General features: G+C 38.9%; 2 protein-coding genes and 1 long non-coding RNA gene across 4 annotated transcripts in view; all 3 read right to left on the reverse strand.

Annotated features, from left to right (window-relative positions):
- mrvi1 (murine retrovirus integration site 1 homolog) overlaps positions 1-9,957 on the reverse strand; it is a 26,346-nt gene extending 16,389 nt beyond the window's left edge. For both annotated transcript variants that reach the window (XM_051380378.1, XM_051380377.1), the window contains exons 1-3: positions 9,413-9,957; positions 8,389-8,545; positions 5,511-5,539 (exon numbers count right to left, since the gene is read on the reverse strand). In XM_051380378.1, coding sequence (XP_051236338.1) covers positions 5,511-5,539; positions 8,389-8,545; positions 9,413-9,868 — 642 coding nt within the window. In that variant the 5' untranslated portion in view covers positions 9,869-9,957. The remainder of the gene's footprint in view (positions 1-5,510; positions 5,540-8,388; positions 8,546-9,412) is intronic.
- On the reverse strand, positions 9,954-15,406 carry LOC127351438 (inositol 1,4,5-triphosphate receptor associated 2-like). The gene is made up of 14 exons (XM_051378975.1): positions 15,183-15,406; positions 13,596-13,654; positions 13,458-13,518; positions 13,204-13,362; positions 12,573-12,690; positions 12,418-12,468; positions 12,252-12,329; positions 12,111-12,167; positions 11,963-12,022; positions 11,605-11,660; positions 10,793-10,886; positions 10,589-10,720; positions 10,403-10,498; positions 9,954-10,130 (listed from the first exon to the last, which is right to left on the reverse strand). The coding sequence occupies exons 1-14, from the start codon at positions 15,404-15,406 to the stop codon at positions 9,954-9,956; spliced, it is 1,422 nt and encodes a 473-aa protein (XP_051234935.1).
- Positions 15,407-15,477: 71 nt separating this feature from the next.
- On the reverse strand, positions 15,478-16,308 carry LOC127352087 (uncharacterized). Its single transcript, XR_007881035.1, has 3 exons — positions 16,163-16,308; positions 15,697-15,763; positions 15,478-15,567 (listed from the first exon to the last, which is right to left on the reverse strand). It is a non-coding gene; the product is annotated as an uncharacterized LOC127352087 (long non-coding RNA).
- Between the last annotated feature and the right edge of the window lie 65 nt (positions 16,309-16,373).

Here is a 16,373-nt window from a genome sequence, read left to right on the forward strand (position 1 = left end):
CACTGATCTACAGGTGGCGGTAACATACCGATTAATGCAGTAATGCGCCAACAAATGTTTTATGAGGAAGGTAATGCATTCAACACCTATGTTAGACCTGAATGATTTTATCATAGCTTTGGTTTGTTTACAAGAAATTGCCACAGGGCACCCGGCCCTATGACACATTGGCCCAGCAGATGAGCACCTTCAGCGGAAGACTCCTCTCACCCAGATGCATCACAGAGCGCCACAGGAAATCATTCCTGCCTGTGGTCATCAAACTCTACAACGCCTCCCTCTGAGAATCAGACACCCCCTCTCCGTAATACATAGTCTTACACATAGTTACTGTACATATAGTCACTTTACATTATTATTATGATTATTAAAGTATTTCTGATTCTGATTAAATTTGTGAATATATTTACTCGCTCCTTCACGGAGAAAATGGAATAGAAAAAGGCATTAAAAGTCTCAGGTCTTGATTTTTTGGCTTTGGAAGACAGTGAAGCATTGATTAGATTCTTCTAGACTCAAGCAGCAATTTATCATTTGTATCTGAGTGATGCTCAGTGGAGGAAAACAGCAACACTCACGCAGAATCATCTGCTTTACAACACGAGCAATCGAAAACACAAATAAACACCACTCATGACTGAGCCTGCAAAGCCAAAGTTAAAATGAATTTTTCTTCCCACACAGTGACTTAAATTGTTTTGACCAGAAAACACACTGACTGGGATACACCAGGTTGTTATAAAACATTCAGTGCAACTTGCTCTCACAGGCTGACTGAGGCAATGAGCTCCTGAGGGACGATGTAAAACAAAAAGACGGCCTCATAGATAAGTGATGAAAGTAACATAGATATGAGTGCATGCTGTGTGGAACAAACTAAGATAGCTGAGAGAGGGAATTGAAACTTTACACAAAATGTGTTTTTCATTAAAAGCTAATCAACAGTGTGACTTTATCAAAGTTCAAGGTGGAAGAGACTGCTAGTATTATTATAATAACAGGATGAGAAGAGAATGAAGACAGCCGGTAAAAGACACAACTAATTATGAGTATGTTACGTGGAAAGCAAATAAGCAAACAAAATGATGCAGCATTTATTTTAGGAGAAAGAAAATAACTAATCAATAACTGCAACAGAGGAAATTATGCAAAACTAAAAAGTTTCTTGATCCTATGATAGAAGCAGGAGTGCTAATTAAAGCCAGTCAGTCAGGACAGAGGACACTGAAGATATTTTTGGCATTAATGATAAACGTTGCTGAAGTTTCAGCTGGTGCAATCTAAACATATGTGCAGAACTCATGATATAGTCAATGCAAATACATGTTAGCACAACATTTGCACATATTCAAAATTTTCCCGATTCAAAAACAAAGCCTGTGCTATTCTAACAATACTAAAGATTAGATTAATCATCGATGATTAATCTGCCGATTATTTCCACAATGTGTCATTTGATAATGAGAGAAACTGTCTTGTCTTTCAAATGTCCAAAGATATTCAGTTTATTATGACAAATATTCACATTTGTTGATAAGGTTTAAAAAATAACTTTTATTATTTAATTAGCAAATTTGTTGCAGATCGTTTGTCTAATTGCGTCAGCTCTAAGTCGTTTGTCACTGATGTTTGCCTGCAGCAGTTACCTGGCTCACTGAACTAAAGAAAAAGAAAAAAGAAAACAAGATCTAATTTCGTTAAATATTATGTGCGTGCAACTCGTTTGAACCATTGTTTGAACTGGCAGCTCTTCCCTGTTTAGTCACAAATTCATGCAAATCTAAATGCAGAGCACATTTAACCCTTTGAAGGAGCACAGTGCACTAACTATTGTCAGGGGGTCAGCATACTGGATGCTAATGTTGTCCCCATTCGTTTGGTCTCACCAAAAATAGAAAGATTTCCATATGGATGACCAGCACAGGTGTGTCCTTACTGCTAGTGCTTGTAGTCATTCACCAGCTGATGAATAAGGTGTGTAGGCGACTGAAAGGCATGATGAATTATTGGTTATTTCAGAGGTATGGCACGCACTTAACGCAGGACAAATCCTCTGTGAATTCAGGGCCAGAATATGCAGCCCGCTGTTTAGTGTCATCACACACATGACAAGTTCTTGGGAACATATAGGGACAGAAAGGCTGTGAGTCACTGGGGAGGAAATGGGTTGTTTAACTGACTCCCAGCGAGCTGCGAGGATATTTCCTGACTACAAGAATACTGTCATACAGGATTAAACTCACTGCTCTTTCTCTCACTGCAGTAGCAGTTCATACAGATGTTTTAACACTTTCAAAAGCAGGTTTACTACACTGCTGTTGAGGTGAGTTACCAAATAGTTGGAGAGCAAGAATATGTGTTTTTTTTTTGCTACTGTCTTCTTAGTCTCCTTCTTTTGTTATTATTGATTAAATCCGAGCAGAAGAGATCAGCTTTGAAGTTCTACTACTAATATAAATGTGAGGATGAGTCACCGAATATGTCTAATGTGATTATCCAATTGCCCCTGGAGGAAGGCTTTGGTAACAACCACCTGCATTTTTCATAACTGACTAAACATACAAATCTTAATTACTTTTTATGCAACCGATTTTTAGAATTCTTTCACCAGTTGTCTTTTACTTTTTCCACAGCTAAAACAGCTGTTGTTTTCTCAAACTATACCAAAAAAGGAGATGAATGATTAGACAAAGAAATCACAGTTAAATCAAATAGTTTGTGTCTTTGAATCTAACGTCTGAGAACCATCTGAACCAGGTACACAGCACACTGCTGACCGAGGCAGAAGAAACTATTGCCTCTTAAAAAATGACTCAAACAAAGATGCCAACCTGCCCTGTAGGAGGCACAACAGTACAGACTGTTTCCCCGGGAAACCATGAGACTGAGATAAATATTGCAGAGTAATTGAATCACTCAGATTATTTCCTGTGTGTGTGTGTTGCAGTCCCTGCACTACAAACCCTGAAGGACACAGAAATCTTTTTCAACTCATCTACTAAAGGAAACTGTATTTGTCCATTAGAACCATCAGAATTAGCTTCTCACTGCTACCAGGCCTATAGCTGTTTCTTTCCTCAGAGGGAGAAGAGGGGACCGGCACCCTCCTCCTCCTCCTCTCCTCTGTTACATAAGCCCGCTCCCTCTTGCCAGATTTGTTTAAAATTTGGTTGTGTGAAGCACAGAGTACAGGGCCAGCAGAGGAAGTGGTCGCTACAGACCCAGAATCTGAGATAACATGGAAGAGGAAGTGTGAGAAAGAAAAAGAAATGAGCAGAGAGATGCACAGTCAAGTGAGGTAGTAAATCCATGACTTTAAAAATGCAAGATCACACACCAAAAGGGTGGAAAGGTAACACAGAGTTTCCCTTCCAGACAAACACAAACACAGATTATGTAAACTCACCCCGGCAGTTACAAGACGGGCTGACAACTGTCAAAAAGTCCAAAAAGCACACCCTCTTGCACAAATGTGACACAGCTGCAGAGACGCTAACAGATAGAGCTGAACTTCTTGAAGCTGCATGTGTCCACCTAAAACCATCACCCACTAAGACCCCACAAGTCCCCACGCAGCCGATCATCTGAACCTGTCCGCAGAGAGCACACACATTACCTGAGTCCACCACTAGCGCTGTAGAGAAACACACACACACTCCTGCTGATCTCTCCAACTCAGACTGACTTCCCACAGTCCAACTGTCACTCTCAGCCTTTTCCTCAGAAAACTCCTCTATCCTCAGGGCTTCTCCTTCCTTCTCCCGTCCCCTCTGTTCCCTGTCTTTTTTCAGCAGCAGCCTCTCTTTCACTCCTGGGAGCTTTGACCATTTAAGGAGAAGGGCTCTGTATGCCTCTTTGGGCTGCTGTGGAGTGTGTGTCTTTGTGTGTGTGCTGCTGCTCCACTGATCATCCCCTCAACTAAAACCTGAAGAAAGTTAGAAAAGTATGTTATCTTTTCTGCAGGGTTTGTTTGGTTTCTCTAATCATAGTGTGGGAGCAGTAGAGGACAATTTTCTGCGTGTTGTTGTATGCGAAGGGCATGTTTGTGAGAGATTGATAGATAGATTGTGTCCATCCGATCTGTGTTTACCCTGCAGCCCGAGAGGAATCCACGCATCTACTTCCGAAGCTCTTGAAGTTCATTATTGTTTGGTAAACTGCATTGTCAAACCTCACACCATTTGTGCTGCTTTTTAGTGGTAAGAGATGTGGGTTTCAAGTGCTGCGATCATGCTTTATTTTGTGGAGAAAAAAGGAGCACAGCAGTCACATTGTTTGGAGGAACACAGCTGACGTTCACAGCGAATTACAGCATCACAATTTGAATTAACTTGAGCTGATCATCTTGAGTGCTACAGTGCAAAGGAACAATTTGTGTACACAAGTCAGATGTTCTTATTTAATTTGACTTGAGTGAAGATCTTCTTTTAACTTATCATAGGCACTGAGATTGTGTTGTTTTACCCCAAGCTAGTGGTGGAAGATGTATGCAGATTCTTACTTACTAAAGTACAACTACCTGTACAACAATGTAAAAATACTAGCATTATGATTAAAGTTCTGAAAGTGTTGTTAAAGTAAAATAAATCATTCAGCAAAAAAATGCCCTTATGACGACATAATGCATCTACATGTACTTGTAAGTAGCATTTTACTGTTGTAGCTGGTTGAGATGTAGGTAGTTTTAACTACTTTACAGTTAAAGTAGTTTAGTCCAGTAGTTCCCAATGTGGGGGTCCAGTCTCTTCAAAAGGTCACAAAATAAATCTAAGAAGTTGTGAGATGATTAACGGGAGAGGAATGAGGAAAAAACAAAGTTCTGCTTCGTTAAATGTTTCAACCCTTGAGCCACAAACTGGGGAAATCTTTTTTTTTTTTTTTGCAGCTGCTGACAACTTAACTGGCGCCAAGTATTTATCGTTTGAATGTGTATGGGGAAAGACAAGCCAAAAAAAGTTGGGTACCAATGGTTTAATTTATGTATTGTATGTATGTATTTTACACACACCATGATGAAGTTGTAAGCAGAGTAGTAAATAGTAAATAGTTGAAATAATGTGAAATGTTTTCATAGGAAACGTTACAATCGTATATAAATACTATACGTTAACAAACATATGCTTATAACTCCATTATAGTGTGTATAAACCATTTATTAAATGTTTTTAACCAAGAGTTACCCTGAAAAGCAACTACTAACTAGATAAATGTAACACATTTGAAAAAGTACAATATTCCCCTTTGAATTGTGGTGGTGTAGAACTATAAAGTAATATAAAATGAAAACACCCAATAAAATACAAATACCTCACAGTGTGAATAAATGCATGATATTTGTTTTTCACCTCTGCCTGTACCACTATGTCCAATTGCACTTTATCTTGAAATAAAGGGGTAAACACTATCTTATATATATGTAACACTAACATTTCCAACAAGCCAGTTAAAAAAACTCATAACTAATACAGAAATATTATATTTTACTGTAGAAGAGCAGGAGGGAGTCTTACCTTGCTGCAGCTGCCTCGTCCTTTGCCACCTGTAGGAGCCAGAGCACAGACAGCAAAAACAGTTGATTTGCATTTAACAGGAAAGCAAGTGCGATGCAAATGTCATGAGGCGGTTAAAAAAAGAAAAGTCAGAGAGAGAGAGAGAGAGTGTGTGTTTGTGAGAAACAGAAAGTGGAACAAATGGGAGACATAAAATGAGCTTTCTCTCCTGTAAGGCTGTTGCTGGCAGCAGGATTTTCATCTAATTGGTAGAACTAGTGTAACTCTTGTTTCAGGAAGTACCTCAACCCCCCTCCTCCACCTCTATAACTAGGGGCAACAATAACCTGGCAACCATTTCAAGTACATGAGTTGCTTGATCCGCTGGTTGAAAGCTGATGGCCCCAAGTAAAGGCTATTGTGTCGTCTGCTTTAGGTGCTCTCAGGATAAGGTTGGTAATATTGTGATACCAGGCAAAGAGCTAAACACCAGTGGCTCACAGGCTTTTATGCTGAGCACCATTAGAGCTGAACAACAATATGGCACTTTAAAGGTAATTAAAGAGGGAAGAACTGCAAATGAACCAGTATTTTTATTTTTAGGATATACAGTTAATAAAAACAACACTTAACTGCTTTTATGTTGCTTAGTTGAGTAATGCAGCATTTCACAGCCAGATTTTAAATCAATTACATAAATCATTGGGGGGAAAAAAAGAAGTACAGTAGATACTTGGAATGTGTTGGCAGCAAGTTCTACACGTTTGTCCTAATTTAACCTCATTTTCACTTCAGACACTGTCAGACACTTTTGTTTTTCTCTCCAGATCACAGACTTTTTCCCCTGGAAGTGTTCAACCTGACCTCACAAATTAATTCACATTCCAGCTACAGCGGTATTTCCACCTTTCTGTCATTTGTAGATTCCCCATTCAAGAGCGCTCTGTTTACAGCCTCCACACACAGAGAGAGCACTAGAGAACCACTATTCTAAATTATTTACATTCACTTTCTTTATTTGTCAGACAACCTGACTGTTTTAAACAGCAACAAAAAACCTAAAAACAGGTTTTACTTCTTTGTAATGTCACTATGATATGCTTAAAGTTGATTTAATATCTCATAGTAATGTTTTATTAGTGTATGGTAGATAAGGTAGGAATATAAAATATTTTTAAAGGCCTTAATGGAGGCAGAGGACTCCATTGTACCCTAGATGGTATCGAAAATACAAAAAGCACTAGCACGGGAACTGCAGCACTAATCCTCAATTATTATTACACTAATTTATTATTGTTAGTAATGCATAAGGGATAATAATAATAAAGGATAAGGGATGTACTCTAATACTGTACTCTAATTTTGTACAGACATCCCCTGACTTTTTCTCTAGCGCCACCATGAGGTTGACATTTGTGATTTTATTGAAGAATGTGCTAATTAGCGAATGTTTCTTCATTCTAACATACTAAACTAAGATGATACATAAGGAACTGTAAACTACATTTGCTTAAAGTAAGTTTATAGCTTGCCACATGGGGACAGCTCCAAATAAGATGAAACCTTTCTCAAATGAACAAAGACTGGATTGTGTTATACACCATACACATCTTGACGTACAGTACCATCAGACTGGAACTGCATTTATGACAGCAATGCCTACATAAAATGTTTATTGTTCATGGTGCTGCAGGTTTTTGTGACGTGGATGCAGCTTCATTTGATAAACAAAAGCCCATGCTGCACCAGACAATGTAAACTTTAGACTGAAGGCTATAAAATAAACCAACAAGTGACATGGCGACAACTGCTGTCTGTTCATTTGAAATATAATTTTCCCCCTTGAGGCCACCCACTGGTTCTCAGCAACCTCAACATGCTCCAAACTCTGCTCTAGGCTACATCTCAAACAAATAGGACTTGGCCCTCTGAGCCATCAAGGGACACTTTCTTATGGAAGGAGAATTTGGAAATATCTGCCATGACCTTTCCTGACTAGGGTTGGAAGAAAATTTACCTTTTCTTTGACTGAAAATGTAAAATGATTAGTATTGGAAAATATGTGATGACACTTCTTTTGTAGTAAGTTAAAGTCAATGTTGTTTCAAAGAAAAATCCCATTTGATCTTGAATACACTTATTTCTATAAGACTGGCACCACTCTCATGTCTGCACTTAGCTTAGCCTAAACACTGGAAACAGGGGGAAACAGCTAGCCTGGCTCTGTCTGAATATAACAAAATCTGCACCTCATAAGGTCACAGGGCTCAACATGTTACGCAGTCAAACTAAATGTGCAACAAGTTTTTCCAATTCCTTTTAAGAAAGTATTATCTTTTATTCACATTTCAATTGTTTAGCTTTTATTGAATCCCTACTGTAATGCACCTAAAAGCCTGCAGTGTGTACTTTGTGAACTACAGATCTCAGATTTCTCAGCGTCTTTATATAAACTTCCTCAAAGCACTTAAGAACCGTTCAGACGTAACTGTAAAATGGGCTGAACCACAGGCAGTGAGAAGCGAAAACAATGACTCACAAAAACATTGATTTAGCCCTACCAACTCAAAAAAATAAATTATTCAATAATCAATTAAAATGTGATGTAGCTAAAAATACTTGACCCTTGCCATGTTTACTTAAAAAAATCTTTCTGGTCTCCTTAATTTTCTTCATGGCCCCCTTTGATAGATAACATACACTCCCTCAGAGCTTATGCTCTCTTCCTCCTCACTGCACCAGCTGTTTTGTGCAATGTAAATATCTGCTGTGCCTATTTTCAGACATCCTCAGGGATTACCATTAGAGAAGGAAGTTGCTTTAATTCATCTGTGTCTCACAGTGTACCCCATAACCACGATAACACTGAGGCTATATTTCTGTAACGCAGCCATCATACCATTCATGGGTAGCTGTGGAGGCTCACAGACTTCTGGGATTACAGGAGATGGAGGAGGACTCTCCGTTCTGTCTCTGTCTTCAGGCTCCACATCGGACTCAGCCGTAAAGCCTGCTGCGTCTGTTCCAGGATCAGATGGCAGACTGGGTCCTGGAGACTTACATATGAGATGTTAAGAGAGATAACAAATCAACTTCATGTGTAGACATTTTATTATGAAAAAAATATGAAATCACTATTATTTCCTTAATACTAGTGCAACTACTTCTACTACAACTACAATTTTAAGGTTCTATGACTTATTTACAGTTTATAGTCCATTTAGGGGATTTTTTTAACTAATCTTTGCTATTTTCTTTTTAAATACAAAGTTTTACATCCTAAGGCCATTAAAATTATAAAAATGAAACAAATGAAAGAATTCGTTCCATGGTGCAGTTTAAGTTTGTACCTCTGCAAGTTTAAAGGTAATGTGGCTTATTAAGACTTTTATGCAATTTTTTGTATCTTTCACAAAGGCAAGATTAATCATTGCATGATGTCAAAAGGATTTGTTAAATGTAAAGTGTATACACACACTCTTTTTATCAAGTGTTGGAGCACAGAGACAAGCTGTGTCTCAAGAGTGCAAGTTATGTCATAACCTCAACTCAGAACCTTTAATACCAGCATGATTTATTCTGGCAGATTGGATTTATGTGCTCTTCATGACAAAATAAATCCCTGATTATAAAAATGCAGCAGTTTGAGATGACGTCTGGATTACATTACCTTAGTTCTCTGGTGCTTATGTTTTCAAATTGTGTGTGTGATTCTAGACACCCATAACAATATAAAAAATTAAATTGTATGTTTTTATACTTTGCTTTGTTTTCCACTGTATTTTATGCATATTTTACCAAAATGAACATCCATGAACATACTACAGAACTAACCATTGTGACCTTCTAGCAATCAAGATCATTTTAAAAAATTACAATTTTCTTACTCTACTGTAAAGCAAACACTTATTTTTAACACAGACCTGAGTTGGAGCTTGTTCTGTGATTCTGGCCTCCAGAACATTGAGCTGTTTGTCAGTGTGAGCTGCTCTGTCCAGAGCTTCCTCCACCCTCTGGGTGATGCTCTCCATCCTCACTCTCACCTGGCTCACCCTCTCCTCGCTCTCTCTCACCTGCTCGGCGGTCACCAGGGCGCTGCTGACCATCACCTCCATCCTTCTGAGGGTCGCCAGAAGGCCGTCTGCAGTCACCTGAAGCTGGGTTTGCTCCTGTTCTGGGGCTGCTCCACCTGTAATCTCGGTGGACACCGCTGCATCTCTCTGATCCTTCACAACCTTCTCCACAGCTCTGTCTTGTTCCCCTCTCTCAGTGCTGGTCCCCTTGTCAATATGAAGAACTCCACTGCTGTTCTTTTGCTCGGCAACACACTCCTGTGCAGATCTTAGAGAGGCTTGCAGGTGGCAGACCTGCTCCCTCATATCAGTGATCGTCTTCTCTGCTTGCTGGAGCTTTGCTTGTGTCTCAGAGAGCTCCTGGACTGATTTGGTTTCTTTTGTCCTAGCCTTAGCCCCCTCTACGCTGCGGGCTTTCCACCAGTTCACCACAGCCACCTTCTTGGACTCCTGGTTCTGAGTCTGGCTTTGCTTTTGCTCCTTTTGCTCCCCTTTTGCTCTCCACCGCTCCTCCACCTTCTCCCCTTTCTCCTCCCACACACACTTGTGTAGCTCCAGCTCTTGCAGCCTGAAACCACCACCACAGCTTTATAAACATCTCTTTTACACACTGTTATGTCTGTAGTTACCAAGGGGTACTAAAATTGCACTTATCCCTGATAGGGTCTAACACAGACACGATAGTAACTCCTATGGGTTGCGTAATGGAGATGCCCATAAATACGCTGTCACAACCAGACACCCCTTTTATTAGCTGGAGGAAGCTTGTCAGAACAGAGACTAACATCAACCAAATCTAGTCTATTACCATAACAGGAGAAAGGGAGGTAAAAAACTCACATACACATTGACAAGCTGCTGCTTGATGCTTGCCTGTTGCTGCTGGCGGTGAGGAAAAGGCCTCTCCTGTGTTTCTACAGGAGCAGAGTCCTGTGTCTGAAAGAAGACACGAGAGATAAGACAGATTTTTATAAGTACGTGTTACTGCGTATTACAATTATTGTTCTCTGTCTTCTCACTCCTCACCCTCTCAGGATACTTATTGTGCAGAAAATGAGCTATTTCTGCAGATTTGATCCTGTGGATGATGCTCTGAATATCATCACTGTGCGTGTGCAGGGATGGGAGGCTGATGTCGTCTAGAGCTCTGTGATGCTGCTGCAGACAAAGAAGACAACATGAAACTCAGCACAGTGAAAAAATGACCTGTGGACAACGAGCATTTCCTACCGGCTGCATATCTTGCATCTCACTCTGCAGAGAGCGGTGGTTTGGAGGATCTCGACTGTAGAGACTCTGAGGGCTGATACAGTTTCTGTCATACCTGTCAGAAACCAGCAGATGAGATGGCATTTCATACACAAAAATATATTTTATAAATCATAATCTTATCCTAATCACTAACGTCCAATCAATTTTCTTTCTTGGAAATAGTCAAAAAGGTTTCTTTAAAATATTTAAAGGACCAGTGTGTAGGATGTAGTGGCATCCTGCAGTGTAGTTGCAGACTGCAACAAACTCGCCTCACCCTTACACACTGGACCTTTAAGTTTCTTAGATAACTATGATAGCTGACACATCCCTCTGTTAAAGGGACACCCCTACCCCGATTATTATCATCAGGGCAGTACTTTCAAACAGAAAACCTTCATTAGAAAATTTGAACTGTGTGGTAATTATTAGTCTTATTAAATATGCATTATGGGAAATATAGGCTCCAGTGTTTACGGAGTTTAACCCATTCTGGAGACAAAAGTCCCTGCTTCTTCTGCTTTCATTTTGATTATTCTTCTTGTATCTATCTCTTGGGAGTCCCTGCATTGCAATGCTAAACTGCTGGATTCAGGGGAATACAGTACATTTATCTTTGTTATTAGTAATTCGGACATTAATGTAGATTTAAATATGTTTTTATCCAAATAGACGTATAAATGAGGTTCAATTCAACCCACAGTAGATTGTAGTAGTAGAAGGAGAAGCCTTTTGAGAAAAAGTGCAGCCAGCCAGTGCAATGTTTCATCTGTGCCATTTATTAAGATTACCTCAAAAGAACTTGGCGTGAATGTTCCTGTAACCTCATCAGTTCTGACTGCAGACCCTGCAACACCAGAACAGCGTTAAGTTACGGCTAAAATGTACATTCAAAACCATTTAATAAAGTCTAAACACATGCAAGATGTAACATATTTTAAAAAAGAGATTATGAGGCTGATTGTTGTAATACTTCAGTCATCACTTTAAATTAGCCTTATCACATTGCATTTGAAATTCATGATTTAAAATGATGCACTGTAATTATACACTATATTTTCTTTACTTCTTTACTCTATATCATTCCATTTTACCAAAGATTCAAATTCAAAGTGCCGTCTCTGCTTTGTGACAAAGCGTCAAACATACCTCGATCATGTTGTGATTCTCCACATGAGAGCTCTTCAGCTTATCCATAAGAATGTCTTTCTGTGTGGGAACATTTGAAAATAAAGTTGAGAAACAAAATAAAAATGTGAATAGATTTTTTCTGATGAAAATACCCAGATAGACCAACCTTTGTGATTTCTCTGTCTCTCAGCGTCAACATAACCAGGGTTTCCTCAAGTTCGGCCTGTAAAAATTTTAGATGTTTAACTAAAATTCAAACTCATAATGCAGGGACAAAAACAAGCATGTTTTACTGATCTGTTCCTACCCTCAACTCAGCGTTGATCTTCCTCAGTTTGTTGATGCTGTCTTCAGAACAAGTCCTTTCAAAGCTGAGTTTTTCATTCTGTGTGGACACAATTTTATTATATGAAAAAAAAAAGAACATAAACTTTAGTGTTCACATTTGGACTGACATTTCAGATCTACATTACCTTGTCTTCAAGCCTCCTCATGTGAACCTTCAGGCATTCAACCTCATTGGTCTGAAAATGTAAAAAGATTTAAACGTAAATATGTAGTTGCATTACAAAAATGAACTGAACATAGAAAGTAGCATCAATGGGAGACAGTTGAGTTCACGATGTACCAGTTTGGTGCAGCTGGTCTGGCTGCGGCTGGCTCTCTCTTGGGCTTCTTTAAATGCCCGACGGGTCTCCTCCAGTTCTTCTGTCAAGGATCTGGTTCTCACTGCTGACCGCTGAGCACTGCACACACCCAAAAAACATGAGAGCTTCTTATTACAGAAATTGGGAGAAGTGACACCTTCATTAGGCAACGTGAAGTCTTTAAATTCAGGCATAAAAGGTGTGATAGCCAGTCTTTTGTCAGGTAAAATGAACACGTATTTCTTAGTCTACTCCTGCTTTACACAGTCAATCTTTTAGTATTGGCTAGGTTTGAACCTGCCTTTTCACTTTTTTCATCCAAGCTTCTAACTCAGATAACTGCCTCCTTAACTAGCCAAAAAATGTGTGTGAAGTAAAGACATGTCACTTGTAAGTCATCTGAGTCAGGTTGCATTGAAACTGTGCTTCAGGTTCGAATTAAACTGTACTTCTGAGTCTGACCAATGAGTATTCAGGATCTATGATGTAGATTTTTGCTCTTTCGGCTCCTTTTTGATCATAAAATAAAACGAGATAATGATGTGCTTTCATGTGGACTGACAGTGTAATCCAACATACTGGAGTTAAATTAGAGAAACAGTAACCCTTCACCTGGCCAGCTTTGCTCGCAACTCAGTGATCTCCAGAGTGAGCTGCAGGTTTATGTCTTCACACTGAGCCACCGTCCTCAGCAGGCTGCTGTTCTGCTCACTCAGCTTGCGATGAGCGTGCTTCAGTTCGGCCACTGTGCCTAACAGGTCTTTTCCATCACTGAAGCCAAACAAACAGTTAGTGGTGAAGTATGACAACACACTGATGATGGAAGGTAAACTCAGTGCAGTGATTAAAGGAGTGAAACAACTGACCAGGAACACTGGTGGCTTTCTGAGGACGCAGCTTTGCTTTGGGAAGATGAGAAATCCAGCCCTGAGAGGAAATCCGGTTCAGTGAATTAAGTAAATAAGACATTTCTCAGAAGTCTGAACAAAACAGTGAAAGCCTACCGTTTGCAGGCACTTTAGAGGAGTCTGGCCAAGATACATGACTGCTATCCACATCAGTACTGAAACAGAGGAAGAGTCATTAGTTCCCACAGCTCATTTTAATCAATTTAATCAACAATACACTAGTTGGAAACAAATTAATTTAACTGGACATGTCCTGCTGTGTTTGAAAAATTAAAATCAACTTAAAATAAAATTAAGGAATTTAATTAACTCTAAATTAGGGATTCATGATAATTACAGAGGCAGATAAATGATCGGCCGATAATGAGAATTTTATATTATTATAAATGATCTCGCTAAATTAAATTACAGCCAATGAAAGGCAAAGTATGTTTGTGAAGTTTTTGATATACTTTACTAGAAAAAAATCACTACTAAATAAATGAACATTTTAATAGTCTTAACTTTTGATTGTTTTTCTTGTGTTGACAATAGTAATGTCAGATTTGATTAGATCAGAACTATTAAATATTAAATCATCCATCTTTGCTCACTACATTTTAGCCTTTCTTACTAGCAGGTGTGTAAAAACTACAGGTTATTAACTTACTTTTGAAATACAAAAATGTAAAATGATCAGTTATCTTATTGGTGTCTGCCATGAGAAGCAGGTAATTATTGATTATCGTATTGGCTGAACAAAAATCCATATTGTGCATTATCTGCTCTAAATACACAGAAGTTTGTCGCAGGTCATCTTGCCTTCTTTCCTTTCTGCTGCATGAAGAGCAGTAGTAAAAGAAGTATTAAGATATTTTACTTAAGTAAAGGTACCAATTACGCAGTCTAAAAACACTCTATTAGAAGTAAAAGTCCTCCATTAATTTGACTTAAAGCAGCTATACAAGGAACTTTCATTTTGTGTTGATTCTGGCGGCCCCTGTGGAAAAAAAGCGGTAGTGTTTCAATCACCACATCGTCTGATTTCAAGAGGAATCTGACCAAATCCAACCCAGTATTAGGATGGTATTATTTGATCATTTAGGTCAGTATTATTAAAATAAAAAATAACTATTTAAAAACTCCTTGAAGTACATTTAAACGTCCAGTGTGTAACATTTAGGAGGATCTATTAGCAGAAATGGAATATAATGTTCATAGGTATGTTTTCATTAGTGTATAAACACCTGAAAATAAGTATTGTTGTGTTTTTATTACCTTCGAAAGAGCAGTATTTATCTCTTTTCATGGAGGCTGCCATGTTTCTACAGTAGCCCAGAATGGACAAACCAAACTCTGGCTGTAGATAGGGCCTTTTGAGTTTTTTTAGATCCGTGGCCACCGTAGTTTCAGTTAGCTGCAATCTGAAACTTCACCGCTAAATGCCACTATGTCCTACACACTGGTGCTTTAATTGGTGCACTGGCTGACTGCATTTTACAACATAATACAATTTTATGTGATTGTTATAAAAATGTGACACTGCAGATGCCTCTAGATTTGGAGATAATTGAGGATAGTGGAATACATTTAGATGACTACCTTTCAGCCATGTAAAGGTGGTGACTTAATATAAAGGTGGTAACTAAATCAAGGTCCATGATGCTTAACCCTAACCCTACATGACATCCAGGTTTGTCTCACCTGTCCTGGCTGCACTGTGCGATCCACCCCCTCATGGTGGAGTGGAAATTCTCTCTGCTCACATGTGGGTCCTGACAATCAGGGTCAAGCAGCCGTCGGAGGGAAGCCAGCCGGTCCTGCTCCGAACTCTGAGCTGTCATGGTCTGCAGGTACTGAATGATGGTGGAGGCCAACACCTCTCCTGCAAGACGACAGAGACACAGGAACCATGATTCAGGGTTCATATGATAACTTCAGTCTGTTTTGTTGAACTCAACATAAGCCTGTTTACCTGTGCTGGAGGTGTTACATGCATTATACATGATGTCAAGGAGTTCATGTTCAGAGAATCCACTTGTGTCTTTATTGTCCTCATCTCTTGTCCCACAGCCGGGTGACTCCCACACTAAACATGTAGAGTTGGACAAAAGTTAGTGTACATTCATGCACAGAAAGTATACATGTAAAGCAAGTTAGTATACTGTATATAGATTTGTTTGATACGTTAATAAAAGAACAAAGCAAAGCAACTTACCGTCATTGCTGTCAGACATTGTGCTTCTTTCTCCTGAATTCCCCTGACTGTCACGTTCCTACATGACCTGACATTTAATTAATGATAATTAATTAATAAACATCAAATACATCTTCACTTATTATTTATAGAGACCAAACCTCGCAATAGAAATTCAGCTAAATCTTAAAACAATCTACCGTCATCTCACAGTGGTACAACATTGACAAATATGAGGTTAATTGGCTCTCATAGGCAATAATGATGGCAACACTGTGTTAAAAGAATAACATGTTTTTAAAATAGCTAAACCAAATGTCGATCATACCAAATCTTTATCACTAAAAAATTATTCTGCCTGCATTACATAACCAATATTCTCTTCAAACTTGTGCACAATGAAATTATAACCCCTTTTGTTTGTCTAATTGTGACTTTTCAAATATCACTTTAAAAATAATAATAAGTCATAAAAATAAATTCTTACTTCTCAGTCCGGGCCAGTTCCTCTGTAAAGAAAAACGAGATTGTCAAATGTTAAATTAGGAGCTTTTCATTTTCATTAGTATTTTTCTAGTCCTCCTCTGATTCACTGTGATGGAAGCACAAGAAGTCTTCAAGATGCTCTTATGCTTGTTTTCACTGCTTCACATCAAAACCAGCTGACATCCCCCAGCTCCCTTCTCCACCTCCCCCAC

Source organism: Dicentrarchus labrax, unplaced genomic scaffold (assembly GCF_905237075.1).
Source record: "Dicentrarchus labrax unplaced genomic scaffold, dlabrax2021, whole genome shotgun sequence".
In the NCBI taxonomy this organism is placed as follows: domain Eukaryota; kingdom Metazoa; phylum Chordata; class Actinopteri; family Moronidae; genus Dicentrarchus; species Dicentrarchus labrax.

Excerpts from the sequence above, each read along its gene's own strand:
- LOC127351438 (XM_051378975.1), bottom strand. The coding sequence starts at position 15,406 with ATGAACCCTGAATCATGGTTCCTGTGTCTCTGTCGTCTTGCAGGAGAG. Across the intron at positions 13,519-13,595 it reads CTCTAAAGTGCCTGCAAACG|GGCTGGATTTCTCATCTTCC; the intron begins GTAGGCTTTCAC and ends ATTTCCTCTCAG. Across the intron at positions 13,363-13,457 it reads GAAAGCCACCAGTGTTCCTG|TGATGGAAAAGACCTGTTAG; the intron begins GTCAGTTGTTTC and ends GTTTGGCTTCAG.